This window comes from Scophthalmus maximus, chromosome 3 (assembly GCF_022379125.1).
Source record: "Scophthalmus maximus strain ysfricsl-2021 chromosome 3, ASM2237912v1, whole genome shotgun sequence".
NCBI lineage: Eukaryota > Metazoa > Chordata > Actinopteri > Pleuronectiformes > Scophthalmidae > Scophthalmus > Scophthalmus maximus.
In genome coordinates this window covers 29,732,901-29,750,851 of record NC_061517.1, presented here as the reverse complement: position 1 = coordinate 29,750,851, position 17,951 = coordinate 29,732,901, and the positions used below count along the sequence as shown (strand labels likewise).

The window sequence follows — 17,951 nt, the reverse complement described above, 5'->3', positions numbered from 1 at the left end:
CTGTCAGATCCTCAAGGCTACATGTTTGCATTAATCAAAACAATGTCCCTGGTGGATAAAGACGTCCCTGTTGGGAACCCGGGGGATGGTGGCTGGGGATGTGTTTTTTCTTTATTAGATGCAGAGGTCCTCTGGGAGGATGGCATATTACCCACTGGTTGTTTGACCACAACAGGACCTACATGTGCTGTTTTTTCTAGCTATATACATTTGACACTTGCCAAATACAATCACAGTAATGTATTGTTGGCCACAGCACAGCTAAGTGAAGTGGCTGCGGTGTGATGCTTTATTTTATTAACTGATGTGGCACAGTTCAAAAGAGAAGATTTTTATTACATCATGCCCTGGCTTTCCCCTCTTGTGTGTTGTTTGTCCACATGTGTTCTGTGTCTGTGTCAGTAGCCGTGTCCAAATTCATGGCAAAGCTCCTTCTAACGCGTCCGAGAAACGCATCCGTTTGGGCGACCTATGCCAGAATTCATAACGAGCTGGCCATGCAAGCAGTCGTACTTCTCCATTTTCCTGAGGAGTTTATGCTTCAATCTCTAGTTTCAAGTCTTCTTCAATAAAGCATGATGTTCATTTTGGACATTATTGTCCTATTTTAAGTAAAATAGATGTTAAGCACTGGAAGGTGGATACAGCGTGACTGACAGCTGGTGTAGGAGGACATGCAGTGGACGAGCGCTCAGTCAGACCCACCCCCCGCCCCTCCAGATATGGTTACTTCTGGTTTCAAAACACCTAGATGGTGCTGGTCTAAATGCTACTCGAGGCTTCGAAACGGCAGTTCACAAAGCAATGGGTGACGTCCCGGTGGGCTGAGCAGCTCAAAGTAAATATAGGGATGGAAAAGCTGGTGAGGTGAATTCAAAATACTCTGATGATCAGACCATCTCGTTTGAGGAAGGCCTTCGCGAAGACTTGGCCTTTGCAGACCGAGTGGAGTGAGTCCTCTGAGGGGTGTGGCCCCTGAATTGGGGCAGAGCTTATGTGGTAGGCTCTCTGGTTCCTGTTCCGTCCCACTCATCTACACACCAGAGCCACATTCTCCAATCAACTTGACATCCTGAGGCAGAAGCTACATAAGCACCGGTTCATCCAACAGACATCATCTGACACGCTGTGGCCACTTCTCTGTTTTCTGCCTTTGAAGTTAGGTACTCTATTATTACCCGTCCTGTTTGCTCCATCGTCTGTCTGTACTAGGGATGGGACGATACCATTTTTTTGTGTCCAATCCGATACCGATCCTGCAACCTTGAGTATCTGCTGATACAGATCCAATACTAATCTGATACAATCTTTTCCCCACTCTTTAAAATATTAATTTCCCAATGAAATATTAATAATGCATTGTTCAGGATGCACTTTGTTTAATCTAGCCATCTAAAACCTCATACTCAACTGTGAAACAAATAATCAACTCCCCTAAAGGGAGACATACATAGCCAGGAATACCGCTCTTTTATTTCTCACAGAACTTTTGGCAGAATGTTTTATGGTCAGCACCATTCAAACAAGCAAAAAACAAATTGAACTGTAAACTGTTATTTAAATAATAATAAATTAACATAAAAATATGATGCTGGAATGTCGTTCAAGGCTTAGTAGATTAGTAAATAGGCATTTATTTGGTATGTTTAATGTGATGTATCGGATGGGTTTTTACTTCTTATTTATTCCGATATCCGATCCAGTCATTTTGGCCAGTATTGCCCCGATACCCATATTGAAAAATATCTGACCGGGCCATTCGGGTCCAGACTGTACCATTTGGAATCTCAATCAGCCTGTTCACATACAATATGAACAGTACATACTTACAATACATACTTTAAAACTGCTTGTCTCTGCTGCCTGGTTCATGCTGGATCATGGAGTCATTACCTGAATCTTAACAGCAATAAAGAAAGCTAGGATATGAGCAGAAACAAATCACTAAGCACCTATTTCTTTATCCATTGTTTTGCAGTGAGCGGACCCCTGATTATTTTTCCAGTTGGTGTAAACTTTTGGCACCAACTGATCAGTCAGGAAAAATGCCTCTTTATTCACAAGCACAGTTCCTGCTATCTTTCAGCTCCAGCAACGCATTCTCTTTCACAACCTGCCACACTCGCCTTGAGCCAAACTCTTTGAGCTGTCTGTTCTCTCTTTCTCTCTCCTGTTGTTCAGCTATCATTTCAGTACTGAGATCATCTGTGAACCACCTCCATTCCCTATCCCCTCAACTCTGGATATCCAGGTGTCTAAATGCCAAAGACTGTTTGTTCACGTAAAATTTTATTTTATTTTGATTTACTTTATTTGTTTCTCTCCTGATTGATTGACATACAGTATATGCATGTTTAGGATATATAAAATGATGCACACCAATGAAATGGACTGAGGGTTTTGTGGCAACACAGGCTCTCGGTTTTAAAGCAGCTGATGCCTTTCGAAACATTCGCTTGGAAACACAAGCTGAGATGCTCAAAAATTATTTGATCCTCTTTTTAAAAGGGAAAATATGCACATTTCTGCAGTGTTACTGTATTATATTTCATGACATCAAGAGGGAAGAATTCAAATTCCAATTAAGCTTTAAAGGACCAGAAATCAGCTTGACTCAGGGAATAATTATTGTCATGATAGAATATTCATTGATGTGGATAAACATGCCTCATAGACATGTGATGAGTTCCCTAAATCATTCACAGAGGGCTGGGTTTAACGATGTCAGTGATGCGACTGGCAGGAGCAGTTACTTACTCATCATCTGGTGTTAGCTGCACTGGTTCATTAGTAAACTGCGTGTCAAAGTTTTCGAGGCCGTAGTCGTCAGAGATTTGAGGTTTGAAGGGCGGCGTCACCTCTTTCTTCTCCAGCTGAGGAAAAACAAACACATAAAAAATATTTTATGTACAACAACTGGTTTTGCTCACTTATGGAGAGCAGAGACCAAATGGTCGACAAGCACATCATGCGCTTCAAATTCTGTAAACGTTTCCACAAGTACAGGGACCTGACTTTCTGTTTGGAAACGTACACACTGCACAAAAGTGAATGAGCACTAATCACATAAAGGAAATGAAGCAGCATTCAAGTAGCAACACTGCTTATTTTCTTTTAGCAAAACCTTCTATCCCACATTTCCAACTTAGCTTCATCAAAAAAAAAAAGTAATGAGGACTGTTGTGTCTTCTTATTTGATTCTTCCTCTTCCGTTGGGTGATGGAATAGTATGTAAGAGCATCTGCCTCTGTAAATAGACGATGACAAATGTGAAGTTTCCTATTATTTGAGTAATTTTGTTCAAACTACAGGGATCACCTGTGACACACCAAAACAGGAAATTACTGTGCATTTTTAAAAATTAAACAATGTCAGAAAGTTCTGAAGGATGTTCATTTTTTAAATGAACACTGAGTCAAAGTCAAATGTTTTATTTGATGCTTGACAAATGGTCATGCATTATTTAGTTTTAAATCTGGGAAAAGGTAGAAAACCCTCAGTTTTTATGTCGCTGTGGTTCAGACACACAATTAAACAGTAAGCAGTAAAAATAAAGAATAAAAGGATATATTTAAATTCAAACAAGGTAAAAATAGGAATGATAAAAAAAAAGTTAAAGTGTAGGAATTGACAATGAGAAAATCTAGAATGACACTCATTGATGTGCATTTCTCTACCAACAGTTGCCCTTAATTCAATCAAGCAGCACCAAATTGCACACACTCACAGATATCAGTCCCCTAAATATGCCTGGTTTCTTTTTATAATTAAGATCCATGAATTATGTCCTGGTAAATTAGTGACAATGGGGAAAAAAAACAATGTTAAAGAAAAAGATACAAAATTCCTGGAACTGCCCCTTGCCTAAAGATCCTTGCCTAAAATGTACTGGGTTCTTTCTTGGCCCATGTCCCATCCTTCCACCAAGTTTCATTGAAATCTGTTCAGTAGTTCTTGCGTAACCCTGCTGACAATAAACCAACCAACCAAACCGAGGGATGAAAACATAACCTCCTTGGTCGAGGGAATAAGAATAAAGACAATTACAAAAAAATCAAAAGCAATGAAAGCTACAATCAGTTATAGTCCCCCTCAACTCAAAAAGTGTTTTTCTTTTCAAGCTAGATTAAGTCCACAGAAATACAGAAACCACTGTTGAATATGCAAATGTAAGAAACCAGAAACTTCCAGTGCAGCAGAGGCAGCGCATCCATGAGAGGACGGAAGGTGTGTCAGCAGACAGTAAGTGTTAGTATTAGCAGTTTATGAAAGTTATAGTCCCCCTCCACTCAAAAAGTGTTTTTCTTCTGTGTCTGTCCTCTTTATGTCTGACATTGACTATAGGGACTTGTATCTGAGCAACTGTTGTCACTATAGAGGTGTTTTCACATTCCTCTCCTAGAGTAGGAGATTTCTGTGCACTTCTCTGAAATTTGAAATACAAACAAATCCTGGCGAGCTATATTAAGTCCACAGAAATACAGAAAACCAATCACTGTTGAATATGCAAATGTATAGAAACCAGAAACTTCCAGTGCAGCAGAGGCAGCGCATCCATGAGAGGACAGAAGGTGTGTCAGCAGACAGTAAGTGTTAGTATTAGCAGTTTGTGAAAGTTTTATGGCTGAATCTCGCCGATGTTGCCAGTAGTCATCTTGCTGGGCACATTCTTCCACAGGTCAACCTTGCGCAAGCAGCTGTGGGGGGCATGTGTTATTTACATATCATGAATATTTGTCTCAGAATTCCTCAATGAGGGAGGGAGAGTGGATGCTTTCCAACCCCATTTCAGAGTTTTTTGGGGGGTAAACAATGTTACAAAATATTAGGCATAGCAGATTATTTTATATACTCTCAAACGTGACTGGATGGGTTCTTTATGGGGAAATTGCAGAATTAAAAGTGATCTCATAACAAACAGTGTGACATCATGGCTCTTCTCCTTACGGCCATTTGCTACAGTAAGAGATATGTGCACTTAGTTGCAATATTTCATAGCAGCAATGAAGACAGGACTGAGAGCGGGAGAGAAAAACAACAGAGTGGAAAGGGTTGAGGCCGCAGAGTAATTGTGCCCGAGTGATTCAGCCAGGAGAGTTTTCGTCTGTTTGTTTCCATGGTTTCACATCGGTCCCTCGGCCTGTTAAAATGTGGACTGAGGACATTTTCTGCGAACACAATGAAGTCAGATGGGCACAGGAAGACCACAGGTACCCGGGTTTGCTCTCTGTGAGGCTTCCTCCATGTAGGATTGAATTACTCCAGAAGTAGTAGTTAGAAAAGCCTGAGAGGAGGCTTCACATAAATGAACCATTTTCGATGGTGGATCCAGGTGTTGTCTGATAGTGTGTGTGCTACTTAAGATCTATATATTTTAGTTCCTATGACAACAACAACAACAACACTAATAATCATGACAATAATAATGATGCCAGTCACACTGCAAACACACAAACCATTATTTTTTTTGTGAGTGTTTTTTCACAGTCAAGGCCCAGTGTTAGGTGCGATTGGCTTTTTTAATTCCACATGTTGTTCTTTGTTTAAACCGTATTAATTACCTACCATGCAACCTGACAGCTGAGTCAGAGATCCAGATGTGTTATGTTAGTAACAGTGAATGTAGCCTGAAAGCCTGCAGCAGAGAGAGAAATGAGGAGCAGGCTACAGAGGTCTCACTACCCTCCAGCTCCAAACCAGCACATTTCTTCAATTTATAGCCTTCAGACCCAACCAACTCTGACTCACGTGACTTCACTCAAGGACATTTGTCAGACTTCACACAGCTCCCTCTGCAGACACTGAAGACTTAATAAAGCATTTTTTTCACATATAGTTATACTCCCTATCACCTGTGGTTTAAATTGTCTAATCCCCAATCCAAGCCTTCACCTCAGAGGTGGCAGATTAGAAGATGCTCAAATGAATCATGTCTGTAATGTTGAGTTATTTTGAAAGGCTGAATGAAGCGCGCGTGTGTGTGTCTGTGTGTGTGTGTCTCAACACAGCTGCAGGTTCTCCTGCTGGTTTTTGCAGCAGTTTCTATGCTTCATTAGTGTTATTGGTTCAAAGCACTTTGTGAGAACAGCTTCAAACAAACAACCCAAAGCACCTCACTTTCTTTCTTTCTATCGGTCCCTCACCACCAAATTGGCCCACATTCCCCCAAACTCTCTCTCTCTCCATTTGCTGATTTCATTTTCAGATTTTCAGTGCCTACCTTCACTCCTCTGTCAGTATCACCCCCTCACATCCCGTCTCCATCTTCCTCCTCTCTGTTTGTCTCTGTCTTACTCATTGTCATTTCTTTTATCTTTTCACATCCCTCTCCTCTCTCCTCCTACTTTCCCCAGTCTCTCTGATGTGTTGTTGGGCAGAAGCTCTGTGTGGTGGTAATGAACAGCACTGAAGGCCAGAAACAGGTCTGGCACCTGCGCACGCATGCACACACTCTCTCTCTCTCTCTGACAGGTGCTGTGATCTGAGAACCCATGGCTCTCCTCTATAGCCCTGGCGTCTAACTTAACTCTTTCATGTGCCCCTCTGGCCTAAGGGGCACTTCCAGTGTGTGTGTGTGTGTGTGTGTGTGTGTGTGTACGTGTGTGTTTTCCGGACATGATCGGACAAAGTGACTGCCAGCTTGAATGGAAGAAGGTGTTAGTGTGACTGTGTACAGAAGGTATGTAGAGCCATACATGGCACACTTACATACGCACCACTGCTATAGCAGTCACACACTCACTGAGCTGAGTGGTGCTTCAGCTCTCACTTTGTATCTTTGTCTCTGTGTCTGAGTGCAGGAGCACACCTCCATACAAACAAGGCGATTAACATCAGAGAGGCCAAGTACCTTCACTTCACTGCCGTCAGTGGAGAAACATGCCAATGTTTCTGTGCGCAGCTAGCCTTAAAGAGAGAGACACTTATGGGGGAGGGGGGGTCAACTTAGTTAACGCTATCCGTTACAAGGAATTCAGACAGGGAAAGAATCACAATTACTCAATCTGACAAGCAAACAAGCAAAACATTCAGACAGATTACCAGCCAGAAAGCTCAGGGATTTCCGTTCTCTGTTGCTATGATGCTTGGCCACGTATGAGATGAGATTTTATGTTGAAAGCACCAATGCCTGTAATCCATCTTTTCGTCGAGATTTGTTGCTCAAGTCGTTTGTCATTTGGTATCCCCATTGTGGCAGTAGGTGGCAGAAACTACCTTGGTCAAGAGGCTTATGTTTTCACAACTGTTCGTTGGTTGGTTGGTTGGTTGGTTTGCCTGTTCGTCAGCGGAACTGTACAAAAACGACAGAATTGATTGATTTAAGGGGCTGATATTTTTGAGTGTGTGCACTTTGGTACAGTGTGGTTGAATGTAACGTGACTGTTGGGTCTTGGAGGAGGTATGCGCTCTACTGAGTGACATCCTGGTTAGCTGAGAATTCACAGGCAACCAGAGTTAGTGTGCGCAGAGCCATTCTGGCTCATAACGCAAATGACCGGTGAAAAAAGAAACGAGCCACTAGGTTCATTCACTGCTCTTTACAGTCCTTTCCAGGTCAGTAGATGATATTAACTTTTCTGAAACAACACACAACTTTCCTGAAACCACACAGAAACGTTAGGTAACAGTAGGTCAACAGTTGAATGCTTGATGCCTCTGACACTATGGTTACTGTTTGCAGTGTTTTCCTGTGGATGAAGATATGAACTTATTCCTCTGTGAATTCATTGTTGGATGATCAATAGACTGTATTTATATATAACGCTTTTGTAGTCTTATTGACACCTCAAAGCTTTACAGCACAGGTCATAGTCACCCATTCACACACAACCTTTTTTTAATCTCCTGAGCCACAGCCACCCTCTTAAAAAGAGCTTTAGTTAAGTTAAGGGTTTTCTGTCACCTTACATTAACCCAGAGTGAGGAATCCACAGCGGCACTATACCAGCTTGTTGATTAGAAGTTATGTTACTGTTCTGTTCACTGTGTTTACAACTTCAACTTGGCTCATGTCTTCCAGTGTCTCACCCTGGCTACTGCTTATACGACTGTTATTTATATTAGTGCAGAATGTCTGTTCAACTCCAGCGCCGCACTAAAAGAGATTCAGGATTTGCAGCAGCACTGGACAAAAATATGTGCAAAATTTAGATTAATTATAACAAGAATATAAAATTAATATAAGAATAAAAATAGAGGAGATATTTCATGAACTTACAAGGCAATATGCAAAGAAGCATACACAAAGTGCTCCAGATTCATGAAAAAGTTCACATACTGGCATTTACAGACATTCAAACGGGAATTCTCCATTTCTCTCTCACTCGTAATCGATACAAGCTGCTCCAGCAAAAATAAACGTGACACGTGACACGTGACGACAGCAGAGAAGATAAAAGAACCAGAGTGAGACCCTGCAGCCACACATCTGGCGAACATCAGCACACTGGCTGGAATGACAGCGGATTGTCTCTGGCAGCCAGGACAGAGCTGGGACATGACGTAGCCACCGTCCAGCAACCATAAGAGGCAGAGCATGTAGAGCAAAAATATAAATCAGTCATCTGACACAACGTTCTGCTCTTAAAGACCCACATGCATTACTGGTTTCCTGCCTAATTGTGACTCTGAGAGTCAAAGAAGTGAAAAATAACAATAGCGAAGATCCAGTTCTACCGGTTTCCAAATGATCAATTTCGCCTCAGTGATCAGCAGCTTGACAGTTCTCTGGCAGTAAAGAAGTGTGCATTTGGAGAGGGAATAAAAGAGGACCACAGGTAAATGATATTCAAATGTGTCATCTCTTCAGAGAGAAAACGCAGCACACCCCCAGGAACTGTCTGATGAATATTAATATGTAACGACAGTAACTGCATGCCAGGCCTGTCAGGTCTGGAGACAGGTTTGTAGTTTGAGGGTAGAGAGCGTTGCTTCTCCACTTCTCACAGCTTTGTCAACTGGTTTTCCCTCTGCGCTACATGGTAGCTTTGTCGCTGGGCTCAGGATTTCTCTTGGCTTTGATATCTTTCCCCAGTTTGCCTTTGGTGTGCACTTCACAGGCACTGTGCCAACACTCATTAACACTCTCACAATTGTTTTCCTCCTTTTTTTATACCACTACTACCTGCCACCCCGCATAATTGTCCCATGAGGGAAAAAGCAAAAATAAGGACAGAGAAATGGCCTTAATTCATGTTAAATTAGCATTTGCGCTAATATCTGATAAAGCAACATATCAATGGTGCTCTTTTAAATTGTAAAACTGGAAACAATAGCAATTTTAACCTGGGAAAATCATAATCAGACTTAAGAAAATAAAAGCTTTATTTTGCACTTAAAATACTGAAACTGGCATTACAGCTTCATACTGTCATATTTTCTAATATTGATATTCAATACAATAATGCCTGAGGAATAGACACACTATATAATATACTAATAGACAATAATTGGATTATACTAACTGAATAAAAATATGACTGTCTGATAAAAGGCCAGCAATCATTACTTTACATTTAAAGGTTAATGCTGGGAATATTTATTTTGTTATTGCCACCAAATCCAATGAAAGGACAAAAAAACAACAGTTCATCCATCTCTAAATACTCTAGGAGTTCTACAGCCTGTCTGTGGCCCAAGCCCATTCATTCCTACTAAATTACATAAATCGACTTTGTATGATCACTTCATTGTATCACCATACTACTTGATTTTACGACTGGATGAGATGTAGCCATATGGCTATGTGGTTTTGCTCTCATGATTCGATGCTGAATTTGGAAGCAGGACGCATAGAACCAGTGCGGTGGCCAGCTAGAAACCATTAGCCAGTAAACACAGGAACGGTTCTCACCTCAGTCCTCACCTTCTTCGAGACACCTGCGGATGAAGTGAGGACGAGACCGAATGTAAAACAAAACAAAAAAAAGCAGCTTCATGGATGGCTGCCATTGTTTAATTTTTTTTGAATATCTTTTACTGTTGTTGTTTTTGGTCTTTTTGGGCTACGCAATTGATAGGAGAATGTCATCTGGAGAGAGCAAACAGATCTCAATCAGATCTCAGTGTGGACACAGCAGACACATATTGTACACCAGGTTAAAAACCTACCTAGATTCAATCAGGATGCAAATTTCTTTTTAATGCCAGGTGTAAATGGCGTCTATGAGGTTCACTTGTATGAGCTTCAGTACATCACACTAATACCGATTCCAAAATCATTCAGATGAAGATGGTCAGACAAGTGTTTAAAGGAACCTTCTATACACAAATTCAGTTCATGAATAAAATAAATCGTAATTGAACAGAAGAAAACCAAAACAGGATTGGATTGGTGAATGCGACCAGCTGATCAACACTTTATTCCATCCAAGAACTAGTGTCTGTGAAGGCCAGGAGACCCATGGTACCCAGTCACAGTCTTCAGCTGCTTTCAGACATGCACTGAGGTCCGGATATTTTCCTGAACTTTTCCAGAGGGGCTGTATGTGAGAACGCAAATGTTGCTCTGGATATTTTCTGTAACTAGTCCTGCCAGCTTCCTAGTAACATTTCTGGAAAATGTCCGGGTGGGCCCATGTGAGAATACAGCAGGAAAATATAGGGCAAAAATTAGTTGGTACGTTGAATTATCTAGATGTCATGCCTCCTGCAAATGTTCCTGTTGGTTCAAACGCATTTGACTTGGACAACCTCCTGCAGAAAAAACAACATGAAGCTGGTCAAAATGCAAAAATCTAGGCCTCAAAACAGCAGTTCACAAACCAACGGTTCATGTCACAGTGGGCTGCCAGTTGATTGCTTCCCATAACAGCACAAATCGGCAAATGTGAACACTGATACAATTATGTCATATCGGTCTATATTATTGGCCAACCGATATGTCAGTCGGGCGTACCGGGTGTAGGCGGGTGTATTCTTGGCGTCGTTCTTAAAGTATACAGTAGACACATACTATCCAGTTCGACAAAAGCAGCTCAGAACACATAGCGACAGCTGTGCAGTGCGCTCAGAGCTGATTGGCATTAAAAGTGGGTGTGCCGTGTTGATTTTATGTCTGTTGTTGCGACATTCGTTCTACATGAACTGACAGGTTGTAAAGTCAAACCCCAGATCAGCTGTCAGCATGAGTCTGTCAGGAAGCAGCACGCACCCAGTCCTCACCAATGATCAACTGCTGTTCAAGTGTTAATATGTAAGTGGAATATATGGAGGATCACTTTCTACCTCAGAGTTCATCCATATAAAATGGGTCTTGAGATTCTGGAACTGGAAACCCCATTCTTTCCTTTTCTTTTAGGGTATTTCAAACAAGCCTCAACACATCACTAAAAGCTGTGGGGTTAGACGTGTCTGCAGCAGAAGCCAGGTAGTGAACACAAGACGGTTCTATCCTAATCTAGTCCAGGTCTGACTTTGGTTTTGCTCATCTGTATCCCAGCATGCAAAATGCACCTGGCTGTGGATCACCACAAAGTATCCACTTAATTTGTGACCGGAACAAGAGCACGTCCTCCTTTATCCCGCCACTAAGTCCTGCGCGCCCAAGTAAGAACAAACCACAATCGGATCCAATTGGACTCTACATTGCAGGTCTGACATCGTCAATGAAGCAATAAGTTTATATGATCAAATTAAAAAAGGGCAACAGTAGAAGGTGAACTGGTGTAAGTCATTTACATGTTTTTTTCATTGAGTCTGGGTTGTTTTTGTATGTGTTGCTCTATGTCTATCATGAGGTTAGCAGAAAAGGCATTGCTTACCTGTTTGTACCAGACTGTCTTTCCTCAATGAATCCAGCTGTCATTCACTAACTGCTTGTTACATCCATTGGCAACTCACCTCCACCAGTAGTGTGTGATGCACTATTCCTCAAATGGAGGTTGGCGGCATTTCTCAGAAATAAAGCGGTGCTATGGACACGCTGATAAGATTACTCTTCTGTTCCCATTCCCCTTTCCCCTTAAAGTTAAGGTTGTGAATAAATAGGCAACAAATGAAAAGCAAATGCAAAGAAATATTGGTCAATGAAGTTCTTCCCTGCACCTTACACTGCTGTTTGAAGAGAGTCACTCACTTTCAGGCTTGGTCATTGTTGCTCTCAACAGAGCAGCTGATCATTCAGCAGCTGGATTCACCAACCTGTTCACTGAAGTACCAGGAGGCTTCAGTTTCAGCCTCAGTTCTTCATGTCATTGATTCCACAAGATGTTGGAAACTTTCCTCTGAGATCCTGCTCCATGTTGACATAACTGCATCACATTTTCTCTGCAGATTTATCAGCTATACATTCATGCTGTCAATCCTCTGTTCTACCACATCTCAAAGGTTTTCTACTGGAAAAGATCTGGAGACTGAGGAGGTCACTGAAGTTCGCTGAACTCACTGTGTCCATGAAACCATTTTGAGACGACATTCACTTTGTGACATGGAGCATTATCCTGCTGGAAGTAGCCATTAAAAGATGGTAAACTGAGGCCATAATTAGAAGAAGATCAACATCAGACCATGATTGATCACTATTAAGGGACAAAGTATAGCGGTTTTTTGAGAAATACTCAAACTAGCCCGTCTCTCACCAACAATCATGTAACAGTAAAAGTCACTGAGATCACATTTTTTCTCAATGCTGATGTTTGATGTGAACATTAACGGAAGCTCCTGACCTGTATCTGCAGCGTTTTATACATAATATATTGTGTATTTGTATTTTTTTGCTAACATTTCTATGTCAGCTTGCAGCTGCTCTTGTTTGCTTGTCCCAGATTTTTTTTGTTGCAGCTTCTCGTCTGATTTTCATTCATTATTTTCCTTCCAACAAACAGCTGCGTTCACATAGACGGGGGAGAAGGAGAGGCTGTTTTACAATTCACAAGCTCTCAGAGTGTGATTTCACAGATAATAATTATCTATTGACCAAAACTGAATCACTGTTAAAGCAATTAAAAAGTTTAAGGCAATTTTTGATTCAGCTTTCATCATTTTTGTTTCTAAACAAAAAAAACATGGAGAACACTTTTTTTCCCCTACTTCTTGCTGGCGGACTGGTGTTGGCTGAGTGGGAGGTTTTGTCAAAGACTCATATTTTGCTGCAAAAGGTTGTCATATCAGAGCTATTATGTCTATCATGTCTTTTTTTCCTGTCTGCTCCCCTTTGGTCATTAGATGTGTGTATTTTAAAAGATTGCAGAGTATATTTTTTGTGTTGGAAGTTAAATCTGAAATGACCACAAAACACAAACACAAATGACTGAATGAATCACAGCAGGATTGATTTTTTTTCTCCCTCTCCTCAGGCAGCTCTTACCTGGTCCCAGTCTATACTGCGGAAAAATGTGTGTGACTTGATATCTGTGAAGCCCGTCTGGACCTGGCATCCCAGCCGCTCCTTAGGATCCTGTTGGAACCAAAACAGCTGGTCAGGAATGCAACAGAAGCAACTGTAGTTCCCATCAAATCGTTCTTTAAACTTCAGCATCTAGATGCAGACCTTTCAGGGTTAATATCGGGGTAGTTCTGCTTTTATGTGGACAGTAGTAAAGTCCGGGGGGTGTATTTCTCTAACTATACTCAGATGTTATCCATCTCCTAAAAGAATGAAGCAATCACCATGTGGACAATTAGTAATACTGTTGACTCCAGATGTTTCATCCTGCACAGCATGTGTCTGTGCACATATTGTACATCTCCCCCTCGGACCACTTAACTTTGACCAGTGTTTTTTTTCATCACAACAATTATGGCAATGACTTGCGGTGGCAAAGTGCATGTGAAAAAGCTACCAGGCTACTGCAGAAATCCCCTTCATCATCAGCATCTAGGCTACACTAACATGTCACACTGGAAACAAGAAAACAGGGGCTGAAAGCCATAAACACATTATGTTACAAATGTACACAGAAAAATGTGTTTATTATACACATTCAAAGTAAATTGAAGGAACATGTCACTGAATGCAACAATGAGGTCTGGTGATGTGTTTTTAATAATTTTTGGACAACAATGAACAGGGATTAAAGTTCTCCATCGCTACGATCAGTTGAATTGCCGAGAGGTCAAGTATAGGAGTGTAGATCTGAAGGGGAAAAGCAAAGCGGGTGTGGGGAGCTGTGTTTTATCTGTCAGATGTAACATGGATTATTCAAAAGGTAAACAGACAGTCTACAACCCAAATGCAAATATTCAGGCTAATAAGCCAAGGGTGAGAAGACATACATGCCTTTTCCTATGCTTTATGCATACTATAGATTATGCAAATTACACGAGCACCCTGCCCCCCTCAAAGCTTTTGTTAATGTTAACCATTTTAATGAGAGGGAGAAGTGGAATTATCCTTCTGATAAAAAAGAAAGATAAACACCATGAGTGTGACTTGTGGGAACAGCAATCAGGTAAAACTGTGTTATGTCATCTCCAAGTCTGATGTTGTCAATTAGAAATTTACAAATCGAGTGAACCAAAATGGGTGGTTTTTAAAGTATTTTCTATATTTCTCGTGCTTTATTGTACTTCTTACAGTGAAAATAAATGTATGATTAAAGTTTCAATTTATTGTAACACAGGAATAAACACACACTCAGGCAGTCTGAAGGCCTTCACTGGCTGACCACAACACAGCCCTAGATCTTGGCAAGGATCCCACACATGGCAATTCAACTACACACACACACGCAGTTGATTGGGGAGTGGACTGCTCTCACCTTGTTAAGAAAGCCCTTGAGCACGCCCGCAGATTTCACTGACAGAGACCTTGGGATGCGAATGGGCTTCTCAAGAATAACTGTTGGCAAAAAGAGAAGAAGGACATCAACAAAAAGAGAGAGAGTGGGAGAGAGAGAGAGAGAGAGAGAGAGAGAGAAAGGGGGAGAGAGAATGAAAAGGACAGTCGTGAGTAGGGAGGGGATGATTCAGAGTCCAACCTGCCTGTGGGTGACCATGTCTGCTGTGTGGGTGTCAAAGGGAGGGAGAAGATAGAGAGGACCTTATTCTGCTCTTTCACACACTTGATACACATACAGCCTTGAGACTCCCACAGCTCAACAATGTCACACTGACGAGAACAAAACCACTCTGAAAAACAGTTTCCCTTAAAACCTAAATTCAAGGATCCACTGCTGCTTAACACATTAGTGCAACACGCTGAGGCCATACTCCTTTTTCTCAACCTCAGTTCATAGTGAATCTAGTGGAAGCTAACCTTCCACAGTAACACGTGCCTGCTGCGCCAAAAAGAATCAGAACAGAAAATGTTTATAACAAGGTACAGTATGTTCTCTATAAACACTAGCCATCTATGGATAATTATCAGCAACAATCATCTTATATTCAGTAAATGATTAACGATTAAAACGATTGCACAAGGCTTAGAGTTTCTCTGTTGAGAGCTGCTGTTCAAACAGGGGAGAGGACCAGGCTGACCAAAGTGTAGTCGCGTCGGTCTCGTGTCCTCTCACTTTAGGGCAGTCGTGATGCAGATTATTGAGTGGAGAGGTTGTGACACTCATCTGTGATGAAACCCTGCTGATTCACTTTGAATGTGGTCATGTCATTCATTACCCAACTGGATTGTGGTTCTGTTGCTTCGCTTTGCTTCCTACGTGTGTGGTAGAAGTTGGGTAAAAGCTCCGCTTTCAAGCAGAAGTGCAGGCACCAGCCACTCGCATCATATTTATTCAAATACATGTGCTGTCTGAAATCAAAAATCAAAAGACCCTGGAGAGAGGATGCAGAGGCAGCTGTTGAACCTGGTGTGGTATCTGGTTGTGGAGTTTATTCCCTGTAGCATTGTGTGCACAGCAAGCATGGCACGTTAACACAAAAGCCGGCCACGTTGTGTGTCCTGTGCAGGAACTGTGACTAGTTGTTGTGACGATCACACCAAGCGTCAGGCTTCTTGATGTCTTCAGTATTTACTGTGTTCATGGTAATAGGCTTTTATAGGCACCTTTCTCCTCCTGTTTTGTCTCTTACGCATGTCATTTCGTGCATATTTTTGATTTCAGTTTCATGTTCTTGTGTCACCATTGTTCCAGTCAGCCAAAGAAAAAATTCCTCAGAGGTGGATTATTAAGTTTGTATCATATTTGCAATCTTCCTGGTGCAGGTTGTTTTATGTAGCTGTGAGGATGCAAAAAAAGGTGATCATGCTCCACGGCTTCCTCTCTGCTGTTCTTCTTGGTAACAGCTAAATAAATACTGACTACTGGAAAAAAAAGGTGACATGAGGAGGCAGCCTAATGTTATTCCAACCTAGTCCAATCAATATATTATATTGTGTGCTGTTAATACCAGCATGATGAAGACTTGGAGATCAGTTGAAAGTTTGGGGAAAATGACAGAATCATTCTTTCCAAGAATGACCTTCAAGTGTGAAATTTTTTAAATTTTCTGGTGGCACCTGGTGGTAAAGTTGCAAACCTCAACCAACTGAGAAACCGACAGGGACACTTAATGGTGGCGCACCGCTGATTCCATTTCCGGTTACTGGCACCGACAATTCTACGCGAATGCGCATATTCTGGACTGTTTTGTGTGAGGAAATGGGAGCGGATCATAAGGCCCTGCTGTTCCATACGGAGGTCCGATGGTTGTCGCGCGGCAAGGTGCTGGCCCGTGTGTATGAGCTGCGGGAGGAACTTAAAGTGTTTCTGACAAATGAGGGATCCGATTACGCAAAGCTGCTTGCAAGTGATGAGTGGTGTGCAAGGCTGGCATATCTGGCGGATATTTTTCATCATCTGAATGAACTGAACACACGGATGCAAGGCCGAAACGAAAACCTGCTCACAAGTACGGATAAAATAAATGGCTTCCGTTCAAAGGTGCACCTCTGGCAACAACAGGTGGAAAGTGGCAACCTTGAAATGTTCCCACTCACCAAGAAATGGCAACATGTTTACACTGCTGCACTGTGTGAGATAATAGGTAAACATCTGAAAACTCTGGAGGAAAAGATGTCATTTTATTTCTCTTCAGCCTCCACGGACAGTCTTGACTGGGTTAGGGACCCATACAGCTCAGCAGTTGTTGGAAAGGACATGACTTTACAGGAGCAGGAGGAACTAACTGAACTGAGACAAAATCGTGGTTTCAAGCTAAGCTTTGCTGATCTACCTTTGGACAGTTTTTGGTTGACTTCTGCCAAGGAGTTCCCCATTCTGGCAAACAAAGCTATTTTGACATTGCTCCCATTTTCCACGACATATCTGTGAGGTGAGCTTCTCAAGCCTGACTGCCATAAAAACTAAAAACAGAGAGAGACTGAGAGCCATTGAGGAAGACCTTTGTTCTTTCTTCAATTCCTGCCAGGATATCAGCTCTGTGTTCATCCAAAAAGGCACAGGTTTCACACTAAGTGAGTAAAATACAGTGATTGAAATTTTGTACATGCAACTCTTCATATTTCTCAGTGTGGAACAGTAAAATCTTACACAAATATTATTGCATCTGTCAGAATAAGCACTATGTTTCTGCATTCCTGCTAATAGAATGCCTTTAGACAGAATTAGAATTTGCAAAACACTTTGAAGTTTTCTACTACCTTTAACACCACATTGTTGTAGCATTTATGTTCAAGCTGTATTTTTAAAGTGGACATGTTAAGTGCACTTTTTGTTTGAAAGAAGATATGTAAAAGATGATGAATTATTTTTTTCTTTGTGTTTATTTGATTCATATTCAAGACACTTTGATAAGAATGACTAAATTGTTAATATAGGCTACAGAGTATCATTTTTTAATATTTTAGTTTGGTGGTGTGCCTCGTGATTTTGTCAATGAAAAAAATGTACCTTGGCTCAAAAAAGGTTGAAAAACACTGGATTAAGGGACATCCTAAAGTACAGGTTTCCACTATATTTCCGTTATTAAAACTGCCTGTTTTAATCCAACCTTGTGGCCTGTCTCTCTCTGTCTGTCTAAAGCTCTTGGGGTTGGCATGTGAAGCGTTGGTA

At 41.4% G+C, this 17,951-nt stretch overlaps 1 protein-coding gene across 3 annotated transcripts in view; it reads right to left on the bottom strand.

Annotated features, from left to right (window-relative positions):
• Positions 1–17,951, bottom strand: part of prkcz (protein kinase C, zeta) — a 130,127-nt gene that overhangs the window by 12,962 nt on the left and 99,214 nt on the right. For all 3 annotated transcript variants that reach the window (XM_035643986.2, XM_035643987.2, XM_035643988.2), the window contains 3 exons: positions 14,700–14,779; positions 13,307–13,396; positions 2,758–2,873 (listed from right to left, as the gene is read on the bottom strand). In XM_035643986.2, the coding sequence (XP_035499879.2) occupies positions 2,758–2,873; positions 13,307–13,396; positions 14,700–14,779 (286 nt within the window). The remainder of the gene's footprint in view (positions 1–2,757; positions 2,874–13,306; positions 13,397–14,699; positions 14,780–17,951) is intronic.